Source organism: Lemur catta, chromosome 1 (genome assembly GCF_020740605.2).
Source record: "Lemur catta isolate mLemCat1 chromosome 1, mLemCat1.pri, whole genome shotgun sequence".
NCBI lineage: Eukaryota > Metazoa > Chordata > Mammalia > Primates > Lemuridae > Lemur > Lemur catta.
The window spans coordinates 25,809,539-25,827,730 of record NC_059128.1 but is presented as its reverse complement, the minus strand read 5'-3'; the positions used below and the strand labels follow the sequence as shown (position 1 = coordinate 25,827,730).

Genomic DNA, 18,192 nt, shown 5'->3' with positions numbered 1-18,192 from the left:
GGCCCCTCGGCGCTGCCTGCAGCGGGAGCTGCCAGCTTTTTGGAATTCCTAATCGCTCCTGGCCCCGGTGATTGGCTGCTCAGCTCTGACCCCACTTGGGCTGCCGCCTGGTTGGATAAAAGGGGAATCTCCTTGGGGCTCCAGAGCATTAGACACCGGAGGGGGCACCTGGGACCAACTTCGCTAAGCGGGGAGCCCGGCGGGGGGGTGGGGGGAGCTACAGACCTGCGGCCTCAGCCCCTCCAAAGAACCGGGAGATGACGGGGAAAGCGGGGGAAGCGCTGAGCAAGCCCAAGTCCGAGACAGTGGCCAAGAGTACCTCGGGGGGCGCCCCGGCCAGGTGCACCGGGTTCGGCATCCAGGAGATCCTGGGCTTGAACAAGGAGCCCCCCAGCTCCCACCCGCGGGCTGCCCTCGACGCCCTCGGCCCCGGGCACTTGCTGGCAGCACGCTCGGTGCTCAGTCCCGCAGGAGTGGGCGGCATGGGGCTGCTGGGGCCCGGGGGGCTCCCCGGCTTCTACGCGCAGCCCACCTTCCTGGAAGTGCTGTCCGACCCGCAGAGCGTCCACTTGCAGCCACTGGGCAGAGCATCGGGGCCTCTGGACACCAGCCAGACGGCCAGCTCGGGTAGGTGAGGGCGAGGCTGCGCGGCTGCCTGACTGGGGGTGAGAGCCGGGAGCCCGCGCCGTCGGCTCTCGCCTGCTGGACGAGGCCTCCTCCCTGCGGAAAAGTTCATGCCAGGCCGAGGGGTCGCAGACCCGGCCTGGGGCCGATGCGCCCGGGGCTGGGGACTAGGATGCTCCGGCGCCCGCCAGGTTTGGGCCCCAGCGTTTTCGGCCGCCGCGCAGTTCTCTGGTCCCCGCATCTGGCCCACCTTAGCCGCGGCGCCCCACTAGGGCCACACTGGAAACGGGGTTTGGAGTGTCGCAGCTGGTGTTGCAGGGTCTCCGGACGGGCTGGAGGGCCCCAGCTCCGCTGTTGCACTGCGGCCCGGGCCTCCAGGAGGACCCGCGCTCCGGGAGCCCGAGGCTGTTCCGCGCGCTGCCCGCTTGGGAGGCGGGTGCCGGCTCCGGCTCCGGCCCCAGCCCTGGTGTCCCAAGTTGCCTTTTTTCTCCTTTCTTCATTCCAAAACACCGCATTGGTGGGGTTTATTTTTCATCCTAAGAACTCGAACAACCCGGCCACCACGGCAGCCGAAGCGGCCGCCAACCGATCCCACGTAAGCGCCGCAATATATCGGAGCCCGGCGACTCGCGGGCTCGGGGACCCTGGATGACCTCCCCGCGCCCTCCTGGAGCCGCTTTCCTGACGGGGTGTCCCGGCCCGCTCGGCCCTCCGGCTTCTGTTCACCTTGTCAATTCCCCCGATTTTTCGTTTCGTTTCGTTGTATTTGCAACGAAAAGTGGCGCGTCGCAGGCTCTCCAGCCTCGAGTGGGAGCGCATTGTGCGGACACTGCTAAAGGGACTGTGCCTGAGCAGCCCCATCCCTTCCCGGAGCCCAGCTCCCCCGTGTCTGGGCTCGGCGCTTTGGGGCCAACTTTCCGGCCCGGGCGCCGGAGCTGCAAGCGCAGAGCAGGGCGCAGGGCCGGGAGCGCAACCCCGGGGTCCCTGCAACCCCCTGAGGCTGCCTCGTTCTCCGCGGTCCCTGCCGCAAGCGCGCCAGGGCCTTGGCCTCTCTTACAACGAAATCTGTTCAAAATCTCCGGATTTGGGCCCCGGCGTAGGAGAGGCCAGCCGGGGCTTAGGGATGGAGATGGCCACCGGGGGTTCCGGAGGGCTTCCCGGGGAGACCGAGCAGGCCCCCGCCGCTCCGGGAGGAGGTCAGGGGTGGGGCCCTCGCCGGTTTCAGGTGCCCCCGAGCGCGCTCCCCATTGTGCCACATGTCCCTCCGCCCGCCTTTCAGATTCTGAAGATGTTTCCTCCAGTGATCGAAAAATGTCCAAATCGGCTTTAAACCAGACCAAGAAACGGAAGAAGCGGCGACACAGGTAAGGCCCCCCGCAGCGGGTTCTGTTACGTCTCCTGCCCACCCACCCGCCTGCCGTTCCCGGTTCTGGGCTTCGGTCACTCAAACCCTGTTTTCGCCAACCCCAGAGCTGAGGTCCGAGGCCGCCCGAGGGCGGAGTGACCAGGCGTTGTTCGAAGCCATCTGCCCAGGGCCGCGCCCGGTGGCCGCGGAAAGCGGCATAGTTCGGACTTTCTCCTCCCGCAGGAGAAAGGAAAGGCCCCAACCCGCGCCAAACAGGAGCTGGAGAGGGGTTGTCGGCCCCCGGATCCCCGCGTCAGCACATCCGAGAGCCGCGCAGACCCTGCGGCGGGCAGATCCGCCCCTGCCTCGCGCCAGAGCCGGTTCCTAGGCCCCTCTGCCCCCGTTCCTCTCCCGGTCTCTTCCTCTCTGCCAACTCCCTGGCTTCCTGCTCCCACGTTCCCAAGGCTTGGGCAGCCTCTGCGCCGATGGAACATCTTTTGGCTGCTGTTTTTGTGATTCTGAGCGGGTCGCTTCCCTTCCGTGAGCCTCAGTTTCCTCGTCTGTAAAATGGTGGGGGGTGTAGACTGGATGGTCCCACTAGCCATAGCTGCTAGAGTGGAGTGCGCTGCATTGGGGTGAGGACTAAAGAGAGTTTTAAAAAACGTACGTCTTTAAGTAGACATTACTCGCACGAAGTTAAAATCCGATAGGTATATCCTGAAAAGTAATCCACCCTGGCCCCCGCCCGCGCCTCCAGGCCCTGCCTTCCGCGTGGGCACCTCTGCCACTGTTCCTAGTGTCAATCTGTGGGAAGATTTTCCAGGAAATAAAGGAACGAGAACCACAAATCGGCCTGCCTTTCTGCGAGTGCTGCTCCTGGGCGCTGCCCTGCGCTCACCGCGGGGGCTGTGCCTTCCCATCCTCTCCCCTCAGTCCCGACCCGGCCGCGCGGCCGCAGGGTCTCCCGCTCCGTCGGGACGTCTCCCCGCTGGGAACCCCGCCCCGCCACATCCTCTTCTCTCACCCCCGTTTGTTCTCGGCCTCTCTGCACCCTCTCTTTTCTGCGCTTCGCTCCACCTTGGCCTTCGGACACTCCACTGTCCACCCCATGTTTTAAAACGGCCCCTCCTGACCCCTCAGGCCCCAACAGGTTTTGGCTCGAATGAAGGTGAACTTCAACTTGGTTGCTCAGGGATCTCGGCTCATTCCCTTCAGACAGCTGTTTGCTTTTGTTCCGTTTGTTTCATTTTAAACGGGTACATTTTCTTCTAGTCTTGATCCTGGGTCCTTTTTGAAAAACAAAAACAAAAGCCATTCATTTATCCATTCAACGAATGTTGATTAAAACACTTTTTGTGCACCCATCTCATGCTGGTCCCAGGCTGGGTGATCCTGTCAGCCTCTGCGAGCAGGGACAGGGACCCGTGGAAAAAGGGCAGGCTGGAAAGCGGCGGAACTCCTCCCGTGCTGGTGCGACAAGGGGCGGAGGGGTTCCCCAGCATGGAGAGCCCTGGAAAAAGCATCCCCAAACCCTGCGTGCAGGAGCCATGTCTCTGCATCCGAAAATCTCGTTGTGTGGCACTTGGGGCTGAGTGACCCATCGCCCAAAGTCCGTATTTCAGGTCCCTGACCCTCTCAGGGACCTGCCACCCTCTTCACCAGGGAAAACTTTGGGGGCTTTGGTAGGTTCCCAGGGGTGCAGAACAGCAGGGGAACAACGCTGGGGTATTAGCTGCCTTGGGTTTCTGTCCGTTTCTGGTGCATGAAGGGACCAGGTTATTGGAGAGGAAAGAATGGCTGCTGATGACCGGCGCAGTCCGTAATTAGTAAAAGGTGCATTTTCCTGAGCTTCTCTCATTTGGGGATTTAGGGTAAGAGACCCCGAATGTGGTGATGAGAGATGAGCTTGTCTTTATCTCCCAGAAACAAACCAGGCTTAAAAGCACCTGCAGGTGGGGCGGGGGGTGAAGCAGCCATGGTGATGGAGTCTCAGATTTTGCTCTTCTCTTTACCGGGACAGCTTAGCTCGTCTTCAGACAGGTTACAACAGGAGCCTGAAGGTCTGGGGTTCTGTAGCAGCCAGGAACGGAGGTTGGGTCTCATTGTGGGGGAAGGGAACTCTCACTGGAGAGCATGTGGCATCCACAGCGAACCAGCTCTGAGGCAGGAATTAGGGGAAGTTTGGAAGATTTGAGTTGTTGTTGTTTTCAGTAGGGGCTCTCCCAAGTACAGGCTGGCACTTGAGCAGTTCTAAACGACGACGTATAATCAGCTCTCCTGTTTGGCTTTGGCCAGGCCACACCACCTGTGTGCCTCAGTTTCCCTAGTTTTAAAAGGGATTTGCATTTTTTTATTGTTTATTTTGACTCTTTGTTCATAGGCCCTTCAGCAGGTGAGAAATAGAAAGCAGGGGATCCTCAAAATTCTAAAGCGTTAACTTTTTGTATACATAAGCCTTCCACATACCCCCCAAGAGAATAGGAGAAACGATTAAGAATCAAACCGGTCGTTTTCTATAAAGAGCACAATCTTTTTTCCTCACACACCTCCTGCATCATCCCCCAAGATATTAATGCCGACAAGGAATGTGTGGGGCTCAGCTTTGTACTTTTTGGTTGTGTTGGGCGAGAGCACAGCAGTGAGGGGTGCTGAACCTCTGTGCTGGTCCCGGGGTCCGAATCCCAGGGACCAAGCAAGGCATGTAACAGTTTCACGAGTTCAGTTTGTGGAAACTGGACTATATTGCCCGTGGGCTTGTTGATGAGGGTCCACGATAAAGGCCTCCTGAAACCTGGTGTGACAGTAAGGTCTAAAAAGGACAGAATTTGTATCTGTAAGTAGATGCTTAGTGGTTTATTCAGGAAAGGAGCATCGATGAATGTCCTAATATCAGAGGCAAAATTTTATGTGTTAAGAGCATATGCATTTGCACATTTTCCTGGGGTCACAGAACAATGTAGCTTTTACCAGATTCTTAAAGCAGTGTATGACACAAAATAGGTCACCGTGAACTGCTCTGTGGGGGTAGGAGGCTCACTGGGTGGCCTGAATGCCCCCCCCAAGTGAGTGGCTGGGTCTGTGTGTGGGAGGGTTGGAAGGTGGCCCTGCCTCCTGAGCACAGGAGGGGACAGGGAAAGACTCCAGGGCAGCCCTAGGGAGCTGGTGTCAGAGGAAGAGCAGGGGAGGAGGAGGGAGCGTGGAGGGGAGTTGAGGGAGCAGGAGATTCAGTTCTGAGCTGTAGGAACCCTGAGGTCGAAGCTGCACTTGTCTTTCTGGGGAATCTTCAAACTTCGAGTGGAATTAAAATGTCCAACTCTAGTGTCTGTGAGAGGAGCCCAGGAAGCCGGTGTGGGTGGGGCCAGGGCATTTATCCATCTGCTGAGCTCCTCTGCTCTGTGCTTGGGAGGAGGAACGGGGGCTTTCTGCATTTTTAAAAATTTCCTTTCTCAAACCCTTTCCCCCAGAGCACCTCCAGAAAGATTCCCAGTGAAATGTCACTGAAGGCTGAAAGAATGCCCACCCCGCCACCAGAAGTGTAGTGTGGGCCCTGAGCCTTGAATGACGGAGAGTCCAGAGGGTTAAGCTGCGAATGTGTGTGAGAGAAAGAGACAGAGAGTGAGAGAGTGTGTGTGTTTGTGGCAGATCGTGTGGAGCCAGCCTGGATTGGGGTCTGTCCAGGAGCCGCAGGGGAGGGCCACTCTGTTCTCTCTGAGACAGGCTCCTTCCGTTTCCTGGGTCCTGACTGTCTGGTCTTGCTGCCCTCAGGACAATCTTTACCTCCTACCAGCTCGAGGAGCTGGAGAAGGCATTCAACGAGGCCCACTACCCAGACGTCTATGCCCGGGAGATGCTGGCCATGAAAACGGAGCTGCCAGAAGACAGGATACAGGTAACAGCCCCGAGTCCTTCTGTCCCATGCTTGCCCCTGTCTCAGGGACATCTGCCACTCCAGGGTCCCAGATACCCATGACCCCACCTCCCACGCCCTGCTGTGGGCATGTGCTTGCCTGTGAGCATGTCCTCACCGAGAGCAGTTCATTTAAGCTGACAGGTGCTTGTTGAACACCTACCGGGTAAGGTGGGCACTGTGGGTGGGGGGGGATGGCCAGAGGTGTAGCAGGTGTGGCCTGGCTGTACGATTCCTGGGGAGTGTGTCAGACAGACCCTGTGGGGCCTGGCGATGAGAGGTGGAGTACTGCATGGGGCCTGGGTTCTGGGCAGGGTCTTTGTGGAGGCGGATGTCCCCTCAGTGCAGCTGAGGTAGCCCCAGGCCTCTGTGGGTGGCTGTGAAGGGGAAGGTGGCTTCCAGCCCTGACCCCAGTTTGCTTCCCTTCCCTCTACTCCCCTCCCCATGAGGAAGGGGTGCTCCCCCCTTCCCGCCCCCTACACTCATCTACCCGAGGCTCCTTCCACCCCTCACAGTCCAGCAGCTGCTGGCCTTGCCCTGAGCTCCTGCTCCTTTTCTTCTCCCTGTCTGGCCCAGTGCGTGGCCTGGGACATGTGCCTGGTGTGCTCACTGAGCCCTCCTCCTCTCCTGGGTAGTTTTGGGGCACATGCTCAGCTGTGGTGGGCGCGGGGCCTCCTCTTAGCCGCAGCAGGGCCTTCCCAAGTCCAGAGTCCCCTTGCTGGACAGGGGGCCATAGAGTCATTTCTCTGGGAGAAGATGGAGTCTGGTGGTTTTCTGGGCAGGGCCTCCCTGAGGTGGAGAGTGGGATGAGAGGAGCATTTCTAGAAGAGTTAGAGTTGCCTTAGCTAGAGCTCAACCTTAAATGAAAGCTGCCCCCACTCTCCTGAGTGGTCCAGAGTAGTTCACAGCTGGGGCAGGTCCCCACCCCCTGAGACTGCACTTCTGCCCCTCCTCTGCAAGGTCCTTCTGCCTCCCTCCTGGTGTGAGTGTGCCTGGGGGTGGCCCCAGCCCCAGAGAAGGAACCAAATGAGGTGCGTAGGTTGCTCTGTACTCTCACTGAAGGACCAGAAGATGGGAAATGAGGCTTTGAGCTGCTTTTCCCGAGGGCCTTCCTCTCCCTTGGAAATCTATTTGGAATTTCAGCCAATGGCTTTAGACATTGACACTAACAATAAGCTCAATTATTCATAAGCAGATTATGTTTGGTGCATTACTCATGGTGGCCTGGACCCGTTACCCTCCACCCAGTTGGATTCTAGTGGGGTGAGCTGGGTGTTGATTCTGCATGGTGTGTGTGTGTGTGTGTGTGTGTGTGTGTGTGTGTGTGTGTGTGTGTGTAGGCCCAGTCCAACTGTGTGGCCGTAACCCCTGCCTACCCTTCATTAGCACAAAGTTGGCCAGGACAAGTGGCTACAGTGGGAGGAGAGCTGACAAATTCTTGCTGTTGGCAGCCCCCTATTTGCACTATTGACCAGTAAGAAGGCACCGCTTGTTTCTTGCAGTGGGTCGTCCTAAAACCTGTTTGGCTCTGGGGGTGGGGTTGGAGGTGGGGTGTTTGAAACCTGCTGAGCTCAGGATTTCTGAGAAGGCTCTCCCTGGGCTGTGACTGCATTGCTACAAATGCCCCAGCAGGCGCACGCTTGGCTTTCTTAAGTTGCTTGGAGGTTGTCTATAGGGTGGTGTCTGAAGCCACCAGAACCAGCACAAAGGAGCCAGGGGTGCGGAGTAAGGAGAGCTCATTGCCCTTGGGACCACGAGGATTGGCTCTGTAATTTGTACATAGAGGAGAAATGAGGCAAGAGTCTCTCAAACCTTTTGAGCACCAGATGGCTAAATGCTGCCCCCAGGAAGTATTTGTGAGTTGTTAAACAGTCTTGCCCCAAAGTGTTTAACAAAGTGAGAAAGATCTTGGTGTGTATCAGTAGCAATCACAGCTATAATTTCCAGAGCGGTTTCCACGTGCCAAATATTCTCCTAAATATGTGATGAGCACAGGAGAGGCAGGGGGGTGTAGTGGTTAGCATCACTGACTCAGGAGCCAGACTGCCTGGGTTCCTGGCTGGGCTTCCCCTCCGAGAAGCTCCTTTTCCTCATCTGTCCAATGGCGATGACAGTGGCACCTGCCTCTCGTGCAGATGCAATGAGCCATATTTGTGCAGTGTTCAGGGCAGTGCCTGGCACTTGCCCTCTGCTCACTTGGTGTCAGCTCTGATCTCATTAAATCCTGGTGACAACCAGAGGGGTAGAGACCATGAGCTTCCTTTTAGAACCAAGGAAGCTGAGGCATCGCAGCTTGCCCCGGGCCACACAGCTAGAAAGTGGGGGACATAAGATTCAAACCTGGGTCTGAACTGAAAGCCCCCCCCTTTCACCACCTGCCTCTTGGGTTTTAAAGTCTTTATTTTGCCTTGAAGCTGGGAGAACAGAGATGATTTGAAGTCAGTGGCAGGGGGATATATCACAACTTCTTTATAAAAATAATCAATATTTATTGAGTACCAGGCCACTATTATTTAAAAAAAAAACAGACTCAGATATAACAAAATTATTTTTTGAATGGGCAAATTCATGTAAATGAGTTCAAAAGGGTGAAAAATGAGTCTCCCCTTCCCCCTCCACCAGCAGCCCTCCCTTGGTAACCAGCGTCCTTTGTTTCCTTCCAGGGATAGTTTATGCACATTCAGCAAAGAGTCCTCAGAACACCGTGAGCGAGCTAGGTTCTATAGTCCCATTTTACAGATGGGGAACCTGAGGCACAGAGGCCAGAATTCAGACCTGAGTCCCTTTAGACTCCGGAGCCCTTGCTTCTCTACATTGCTACCTTCCTCGCTTTTTCCCCTTAGCGTGTTGATCAGGTGGCGACAGTGCATCTAAAAACGGAAAGCTGCCACTCCAGCACCAGGCCCCGCCCTTGACCCCACTTTGGGTCAGGGGACTTTGCGTGTGTGTTGTGGGCGAAGGAGGGGTAAGATGAGGACTCATTAGAGGTTCCAGGTCTGGAGTTAGATATTCTCAAGGTGGAATGAAAGCTTATTGGACCGGAAGTCAGGTACCCAGATCTTAGCTCTGGCTCTGATACCCACCGGCATGGCAGTGGCCAGGCCACTTCCCATCTCTGGGCCTCAACCTCCTCACCCGGAAAAGAAAGAGGTGGGGTCTCTCCCAGGGAGGGGCCTCCTCAGGCTCACCTCCCCTCAACAGCCCCTGGGCTGCCATTGGTGGAACGGGGGTGCAGGACAGGTGGACAGCTTGGACATACATCCCTTCTGGGCCAACCTGAGTAAACTCCCGAATGTGTCTGAGGTCTACTGTCGAATGTCTAATGAGAACCCACCGCACAGATCAGGCACATCTACTTCTAATCTTTCCCTGCCGGCAAGCCAAACTCTGAGTCCCTCAAATTACTCGTTTATAAAAGAATGATAATAATATTTTTCCAAAATGCTAATTTTACAAGTGGTGTTATTACTGGCATTTATTCAGTACTCACCAGTGTTCCAGATAGTAAGTGCTGTCCATGCTTCGTTTCATGTGATCCCTCACAACCAGATGAGTTAGGGGTCGTTCCTGTACCTATTTCCTGCATGAGGAAACTGAGGGGCTGAGCGGTGAAGTAAACAGTAAAGCCAGGACTCGGCTGCCACCGCACAGATCCCAGAGTAAACAGGAATGCCTCTCTCTACAAACTGCAGTGATGCAAAGGGCAGTGGTGAGGGCCCAGTCCCAGGCGCGGGGGACGCTGTCCCCTGCCTTTGTGCTTTGCGGATGAGCACTTCCTCACTCTGCATCTCCCTGGGTTGGGGTGGAGGCATACGGTGCAATGTTAGGGAAAGAAAAGATTCTGCGTCTCCATGTCAGACTCAGACACACAGTCCATTTTTTGTGTGTGTCTCCAAAAAAAAGTATGCTGGGATACAGCATTCTGGAAGCGCTTGCCAGATGTCAGCCCTAGGGAAGAGGAAGTGGGTTTACAGACTGACTGTGTTTCCTCTGTGGGGTCACTTGTTACTAAAATTGTAAGGTCAGGCTATCTATCTATCTATCCACTTGCTTGTTTACGGTATTTTTTTTTCTTTTCTTTTCTTTCTTTCTTTCTTTGAGACAGAGTCTTACTGTGTTGCCCAGGCTAGAGTGCCGTGGCGTCATCCTAGCTCACAGCAACCTCAAACTCCTGGGCTCAAGCAATTCTCCTGCCTCAGCCTCACGAATAGCTGGGACTACAGGCATGCGCCACCATGCCCGGCTAATTTTTTGGTTGTCCGTATAATTTCTTTCTATTTTTTAGTAGAGACGGGGTCTGGCTCTTGCTCAGGCTGGTCTTGAACTCCTGAACTCAAACGATCCACCCACCTCAGGCTCCCAGAGTGCTAGGATTACAGGCGTGACCACCGCGTCCAGCTATGGTATTTTTTTTCTGACAAACGTTGTACTTGTTATAAAAATGCAATCATTACAGAGCTATGGATGTGCAAAGTGAACAGAGGCTACATTTCACCCCAGTCTTAGCAGCTTCGTGGATGTCGAAGTGTGAGGTTTAGGTTCTCTGACTGGCGCTGTTCGACTTTGCCTCTTATAAAGTGGTCCCTGCCCAGGGGTAGGGAACAAAGTACTAAGGGGCTATAGACCAGAAGTAAAAAGACAGGTGGCTGGGTGGGAAAGGGTTTTTCAGTGTATCTCAGTTCAGGATGTTTATTAGAATCACCAGGGAAGATTTTTAAAATACCCACGCGGGGCCCCCACACCCAGCAAGTCTGGGTTTAATTGGTTTAAAATTAAACACCTGCATGTTGGCATCTGTATGTTTTAAAATCTCTCCAGGTGATTCTGTGTGAACTCAGTATAAATACACTGATTCGGAGGCTCAGGATAGGTGTTTCTGGATTCTACGTGGGTTAATATGAGCGGCAGAAAGTGGAGTTTGGGGTGGCAGGGGTGGGGTGAGGAACAAAATGACCTATTGGTGGGCAGGGAAGGATGCTGCCTGGGGCTGCCCGGAAATGTGGGCAGAGCTGCCCCCTAGTGGACATCAGAGGCTGCAGCAAGGCCCCGCTTCTCTGAGCCGCAAACTGGCCTGGCCCCGTGCGCTGAAATATGGTGTCAGAAGTGCTGAGTGGATGTGGAGTGTGAACCCGTTCAATCACGCTAGCAATGAGCCCAAATTCATCAGCTTCCAGTTAGAGGAGAAGAAGGAGGCCGGGTGAACGTGACGGACGCTCACCCAGAGTATGGCGGACAGAGCCAGGCCTGAGGGCATGTGGCAAGTTTGGAGACCAGACTGTGCAAAGGGCATCCGTCATGCAAGATGTCTCTGTTAGGGGGGCGATCCTGGAAGGAGTGCAGAGGGTCTCCTGCGAGCCCCTTGAGGGAAGGAGCCCTGGGCATGTTGTCTCCTGGGGATGGCAGGATGAGAGCATGCAGGACAGGGACTAGGTGACAATGCAGACACAAGAGGAGGCACGGGGCATGGCCACCGCTGCCCATGCCAGCTACCTACACAGAGAAAGAGCTGACAGGGTCACCTGGCTTGCGAGCTGTGCACCCTGTGGCAGAGGAGCATCCATTTGGCAAGGGTTCCCTGGGTCCCGTTCACCCTGGGAGGCACAGGCACCCTCTCTGCCAGCTGTGGAGGCACCTGCCAGATCCGCTGCCGACAGCCAGAGGCATCCATGCTGCCTGGGCATTCTGAGTGTTGCAGAGGCTCCACCTCTCAGGGGAAATGTATCAAGAAATCCAGGCTCATTCCCAAGCTGAAAGATCCTGCCAACTCACCTTTGCCTGGGACTCCAAACCTGGTGACCTTTAATGTCACCTTGGGTCCCTTACGTACTTGGAGCCCTGAAGTGTAAGGCAGGGCGATGGTCCTGGCTGGGGCCTTAATGCAAGGTCTCCTGAAGAGTTTGGGACCAGACTCCCATGTGAGAGGAGCAGTCTCTTCTGGAAAGTGGGCAGTCAGGAAAGTGAGTAAGAGACAGACTGAAGGAATATTATGGGCTTGGCAGAACCAAGAGCCCAAGTAGAATCTCAAAGATGGGAGATAGGAAGATGTCGTTTTATGTGAAAAGCTGGAAAGCAAAGCCTTGTCTTACTGCACATTCGTCCACAGAATTCATCCAGCATCAGGCTAACATGTTTCAGCTCTTACTACGTGGCAGGCATTTCCTGCACACCGTCTAATTTTCACAGCAAACCTGCAAGGAGGTGGCATCTCTGGGCAGGTGAGGAATGGGAAGCTCAGAAAGGTTAAGAAACGTCCCCATGGCCACAAAGGCAAGTAGAGGCAGAGCAAGGATCTCCAACCTGGGGCTTCTAGCTTCTGAGCCCCAGCCGACTCAATGGACGTATGGGCACTGCGGGGGTGTCCCCCTGCATTGGTGCCTCGGGGGCTTGGAACATAGTGGGAATATGGGGAGAGTTTCAGGGGCAGCTGCTTGGCACCCCAGATGGCTACAGGGGAAACTGGAGACTACCTGTATTAAAGTATTCCAGCCTGAAGGTCAGTTCTGTCCTTTCCCCTCCTGCTGGAGTCGTTGATATTATCATTAATTTGCCAGTCTAGCCTTGTTAGCGGGCATATGGAGGAGGCCAGAGCAACAGGCAATGCCATTGATTAACCTGCCTTCTGCAGGGTCCCACTGACTTTCTTAACTAGCACTTACTGAGCACCTCCTGTATTTCAAGCAGTCACTTATTTAGGCACTCATTTATTCCATTTAATACTCCAAACAACCCTAGAGAGTTGGCATTCTTATTTTTTGTTTGAAGAGACTAAGACTGGGAGAAGCCAAGTAGATTGCCCAAGATCACTCAGCAGTTTTTTTTCAGAGCTAGGAATTCCAGTTCAGGACTGGCTGACCTCAACGCTGCTTATACATTTTTAAGTTCTATGCACGTGCGGGTTGTTTCCAGGAAGGGGCTAGAAAGGCAGATGTGAAGGGTGGTTAGGGTTAATTCTAATCCCTTGTCCACTTCCCTCCAAGGCACCACTGCCACAGCTTCCCTGCCAACTGTCCTAAAAAGAAATTGTTTTGGCCGTCCAGGTTTCCTCCATAAATTGGAGTAGCATCTGGTCTTCACAGAGAGCCAGGCATTCCAGGAGCCCATAACTGAGGTCTGGATGACTTCTGGTTTGAGCGACCAGCTGGCACCAGCTCCCCTGGGAGAGTATCTGTGGGCAAAGTCTGATCTACAGACCAGTTATTCATTTGCCCAAATCAGGAGACCCAGGAAAATGGTTCTGTTTAGAGGCCCCCAGAGATGATCTGAGTCCCGAGTCTGTACCCCTCCTTTAGTTCCTAAAGATGCTGTTTCCATCTGAGAGCCTGCCCCATCTCAAGCACGGATGCCCATGACCTCCGGGGGAAGCAAGGGCAATGCACCTTTACCCCCAGGTATCCACCCTGGGGTTGTGGGGACACCTATGTCTTTGTACACTCCACAATACCTTTTCCAGACTCTCTAAATTCAAACCTCAATGAAAACAGAAAGTTCTTTCATAAGTTTGGCATCAAACTCATTTGACGGCAAAAATTGGACTTGACCCTATGCAATTTATTTATCCCTTGATATAAGTATGTGCATATGCATTTTGCGGCAGAAATCAAAACTGATGGGTTTGACTATGAGGTGCTGCCACTGCAGAGCATTATGTAACATGTGGTGTATGCATCACATATCTTTTCCAAAACACTCTCCAGTCTGGCCCCACTGGTTCCTGTTAAGGGGGTGTGGCCTTGTTTTATAATGCACGGTATTCAAGCAGGACAGATCATCTCCGGACCAGGAAGCAGATGCCTTGCTTATATTCATAAAGAAAGCCTTCCCAACCCTCTGTGGTCAGACTTGGTGCCTGGAATTCCATCACCAGGTGTTTCATTCTTTGCTGTCCTGAGAGGTGGATAAAAAAAACCAGAAGTCACTTACACTTTTATGTGGATTAGTCCTTTTAGATCTTTCCTCTCTGGGAGCAAGCAGCTTGAGGCAAGTGAGTCCTTGTAGAGGGTGACCGATTGCTAAGGAGAGGGAGATGGGACAGGACTGAGGCCCCAGACAAAGCACAGGCCCTGGGCAGGGCAGACGTCCTGCAGGACAGGCGGGCAGTGGAGCCAGGGTAGAATGCAGGAATTGCTCACCGCTCTCCGTTTCTTAGTGCACGAAGGGCAACCGTCTGGTGGCCTTCAGATGAGAGAACCTTTCCCTGGCAGGGGTCACCCAGGGCGGTCAGGTGCGGACCAGGCGGAGGCCTGGCACCTGTGCCTCCCAGTCCCCTCGTTCTAGCAGGAACTGCAGGCGCCAAACCCGGGGGTGGCCAAGGTGCTGCCCGCGCGGAGGCGGCGCCACCCCGGGTCGGAGAGGCCCCGGGCATCTGAGTGCGTGTCGCTCCCATTTTTAGAGGCTCCTAGTTATTCTCAAATGAAGAAATGCCAAAACAGGTTACACGTGTTTGGGTCAACTTAAAGGTGTACGTGGACGGGGAGGTCCTTCCGCACCCGGCAGCGTCTCTGCCGCCCGGGGGGCCATTTAGGGCCGGGGGACGCGAGGCGGACGGGCCGGAGCGCCCCCTGGCGGGTGTGGCCGGTCGCGCTCCGCCGCAGACTCCGGGCTGCGGCCGGCCGCCCGGCGCTCACTCCGCCACCTGGCGGTGGCGGCGGGAACCGCAGGGGCGCGCGGACCCGGGGCGCCGCCGGCCCCAGCCCCGCGCTCCCGAGGCAGCAAAGGGTTAAGCTGTCAGCGGCGCGATGTTAAACAGGTGTCAAAGGCGCCCCATATATCTGCAGAGTGAAATCAAATTCTTTGCCGTATAAAAAGATAAATTACCCAGGCGCTGCCGCGCGTCCCACTCATCACGCCAGCGCCAGACGGCAAGCAATTTTTTTTTTTAATGTGCTAACGACCTAATCAAGCAATCAAGTCGGAGAAGATTGCAGAGTGACCGGGGCAGCCATCTGCCGGCGAGCCCCGCATTCATTTCCGCGCCCCTGCGCGGGGCGGGACCGGGAGGGAGCTGCCGGGGCGAAGAGGGGAAAAAATCCTAAACAAATTAACACCCAATTTTCCCCGTCTAATTAGTTAAATGAGAAGTGTTTGGGGTCCCCCGGGGAGCGGGAGCGGCTGCGGCGCGGCGAGCGCGGCCTCCCCAGCATTAATTAGCGCGGGTCAATGCCGCGGCTCCCGGGAGAGCGGCAGCTTTAATTTCCCGTGATATTTCAGTGCCTGAGGCCCATCGATTCAAACTGAAATTAACTTATTTTTCAATCAGCCCAGGGCTGCCCCTGGGGGTGACTCTTCTTTTGCCGCCTCCTGAATAGAGCGGGAGCAATTTTTCATCAGAAGCTGATACCTCGGCCGCGGGGGAGGGCCCGGCGGGGGAGGGGCGCGGCGGGGGTCGCGGGCGGCGAGGGACCCGCAGGGAGGTGGATGGGTTTCCCGGAGCCCGCCCTTCCCCCGCCCCTCCTTCCCTGGGCGCCTCGGGCGACTCCCGCCCCGGGGGTCCGGGCCCCAGAGCTGTGGGGACTAAGAAGGCACCGCCGGGCCTGGGGTCTTCCTAGCGCCACCAGTTTCCCGCGGGCCTCTCGGCTCCTGGAAGACCAACTAGGCGAAGCCCTTGGCTCTGTCAGCTGCTGGAGTCTCGGGAAAGCTGCTTTGGGAGACCGAGAAATCCTAGGGATTCTGGGATCTCCTTGGAGCATGGGGAGAGTGCTGCGAACGCCCCCAGGGGACCCCGCTCTCGCTCAGACCCCGCACAGCCAGCTCTGGAGTCAGAGGAGCATCCCCAGCTCCTTCCCAGCAATCTCCCGCTTGCGCCTCAGCCCTGCGGAATGTGTGCCTCCCCTGACTGAGGGATGGCTGCCCACCTCCCCGGATGTCATCCAGTTAGGCCCAGAACTGGGGACACGGGTCAAATGCGGCAGGCAGGGCTCAGCCAGGACAGGGCAGAGGAGGGAGGCTGACTCTGGCCTCCTGGGGAGTGTCCCCTCCCTAATTCCTGACACCTGGATGAAATGCCCTTTGCTCCCTGAGCTCACACTCACCTGCAGCTTCCTGGACTATTCTGGCTCTGGGCTTCAGGCAGACAGGGAGTCTTAAGCCAGAGACGCTGCTGGTCCAGTCCTGGGAAAGGTATTTGTCCAGATTCTGTTTATACGCTGGAGGTGTGAGCACATGCAGGACAGCTACCAGGGGCGGGTCAGGCTTCTCAGCTGCAAACTGAAAACCACCCTGGGTCCTGCCTACCTGCAAGACCCTGTCCAGTAGGTGGCCGTATCCCATCTCCCTAGAACTGCTTTGAATTAAAAATAAATAAATAAATAGAAAAGGACCTATTTTGCCCATCTCACAGAACTGATTTCCTCCATCTGAACAGCCCCTGAGCTGGGAGGAAGCCCAGGGCACACCCTGGGTGGGTACTAGTAGTTAAAGGTGTCCGCCGGAGAAGGCTTCACTCCCGGCCCACATGGGGGTGAGGGCCTTGGGCCCCATGCCTCTCAGAGCAGGGCCCTGACTTGTCCTCTGTGCTTGCAGGTTTGGTTCCAGAACCGCAGAGCCAAGTGGAGGAAGCGGGAGAAGTGCTGGGGCCGGAGCAGCGTCATGGCGGAGTACGGGCTCTACGGCGCCATGGTGCGGCACTCCATCCCCCTGCCCGAGTCCATCCTCAAGTCTGCCAAGGACGGCATCATGGACTCCTGTGCCCCATGGCTACTGGGTAAGAGCCCGCACCCTCCTTGGGGCCCTGCCCCTGCGGTGAGGAGAGCGGGCTCCCTGGACGAGGGGCCAGAGCCCCGGGGCAGGGAGAGAGGCCCCTCAGTCTACCTTGGGGGACTCAGGGTACTCAGGGGCCGGGTGTCCATCCCTTGTACCTACCAGTGGGTGCCAGGGACTCTCATCCTGGATGGGCCTCTTATCTGTGGGTTCTGTGGGGAGGTGTGGCTGTTGCCCTGGGGTCTGTACTCCTCCCTCCCTTGGCCAGAGTTGGGCTTATGGTGACTGGAACAGTCCCCTTGCGTGTTGAGGGGACCCCTGTTCCCTTTGGCCACCATTTTGGCTTTGCCCAAAGGGCTTCTTTCCCCCAGTCGCTCCGCCTGCTGTCTTCCCCACCTGCCATCTGGGCCCAGGTCTGGTAACAGCACCAGCTTATCTTGGGGTTCTAAGATCTGGAATCCCCGGAGGGAGGGATGGGTTAGCAAGTGCTGTGGCCTGGAAGGGACAAAACAGGTGGCCCAGGGCCCAGGTGCCCATGGAGAAGTCCTCCAAGGGCCTGGTTCCCAGCTGCGGTTCTGCAGCCCTCCCCCCAGCCACCGTCCCCGTCCCCTGACCCCAGCCCGGCCCTGGGACTTGCGCGACTGCGGCGTGGGAAGTAAGGCTTTCTGCTCGTCCTTAATTCTGGCCTCTCTCTATCTTTGCCGTTTTCAGTTCAAGATGGCTTTCCCAGGCGCTTTTCTAAACCCGAATACCAACAATTCTTTTTAGGGATGCACAAAAAGTCGCTGGAGGCGGCAGCCGAGTCGGGGAGGAAGCCCGAGGTGGAGCGTCAGGCCCTGCCCAAGCTCGACAAGCTGGAGCCGGAGGAGCGGGGCCCCGACCCCCAGGCGGCCATGTCCCAGGAGGAACTGAGGGAGAACAGCATCGCAGCGCTCCGAGCCAAAGCTCAGGAGCACAGCACCAAAGTGCTGGGGACTGTGTCGGGGCCGGACAGCCTGGCCCGGGATGCTGAGAAGCCAGAGGAGGAGGCCATGGACGAAGACAGGCCGGCGGAGAGGCTGAGTCCGCCGCAGCTTGAGGACATGGCTTAGGTCAAGGGCGTGCAGACGCCGGAGCCCCAAGACTCTGCTCTCCTCCGGGCCTGTGGTGCTGGGAGGCGCTCTTCAGGGCAGGGCCCCGGCCCGGCCTCTGCCCTCCTCCCCTCCCCCACAGGCCCCTTCACCCCGTGTCTGCGGGCACAGCTCAGCTCTGGCTGTGGCTTGGACCACGCTGAGACATCCCCGACCCAGTCTCGACCTCTCCAGCCTCTGCCTCCTCGTCCCAGCATCCCTGCCTCAGACGCCTTCTTGCTGCCCCAGACCAGCCCCTCGAGCCCCTTTCGCTCAATCCCCTGGCACCTCCCACTGTTCACGGCCACCCTGTCCTCTCTGTCCTCTTGCTCTAAAGAGCCCCCTTTCCTGGCTCTACACCCCTTGTGGGTTCTGCTCCGCCCATGCCCAAAGCCCTCTGCTGTGCTGGCATTGCCCATTGCCTGCCACAGCCATGACACCAAGCACTGCACTGTAGCTCCAGCGGCCCGGGCGCCCCCGTCCTCCACAGATCTGCCTCAGCCTGTTCCTGC

At 56.6% G+C, this 18,192-nt stretch overlaps 1 protein-coding gene across 1 annotated transcript; it reads left to right on the top strand.

The window, feature by feature from the left end:
• The first annotated feature begins 217 nt into the window (after window positions 1-217).
• VSX2 (visual system homeobox 2) lies at window positions 218-18,148 on the top strand. Its single transcript, XM_045563990.1, has 5 exons — window positions 218-627; window positions 1,904-1,988; window positions 5,735-5,858; window positions 16,395-16,575; window positions 17,340-18,148. Exons 1-5 carry the CDS (start codon window positions 258-260, stop codon window positions 17,660-17,662), a joined length of 1,083 nt encoding a protein of 360 aa, XP_045419946.1. The 5' UTR covers window positions 218-257; the 3' UTR covers window positions 17,663-18,148.
• Window positions 18,149-18,192: the final 44 nt, after the last annotated feature.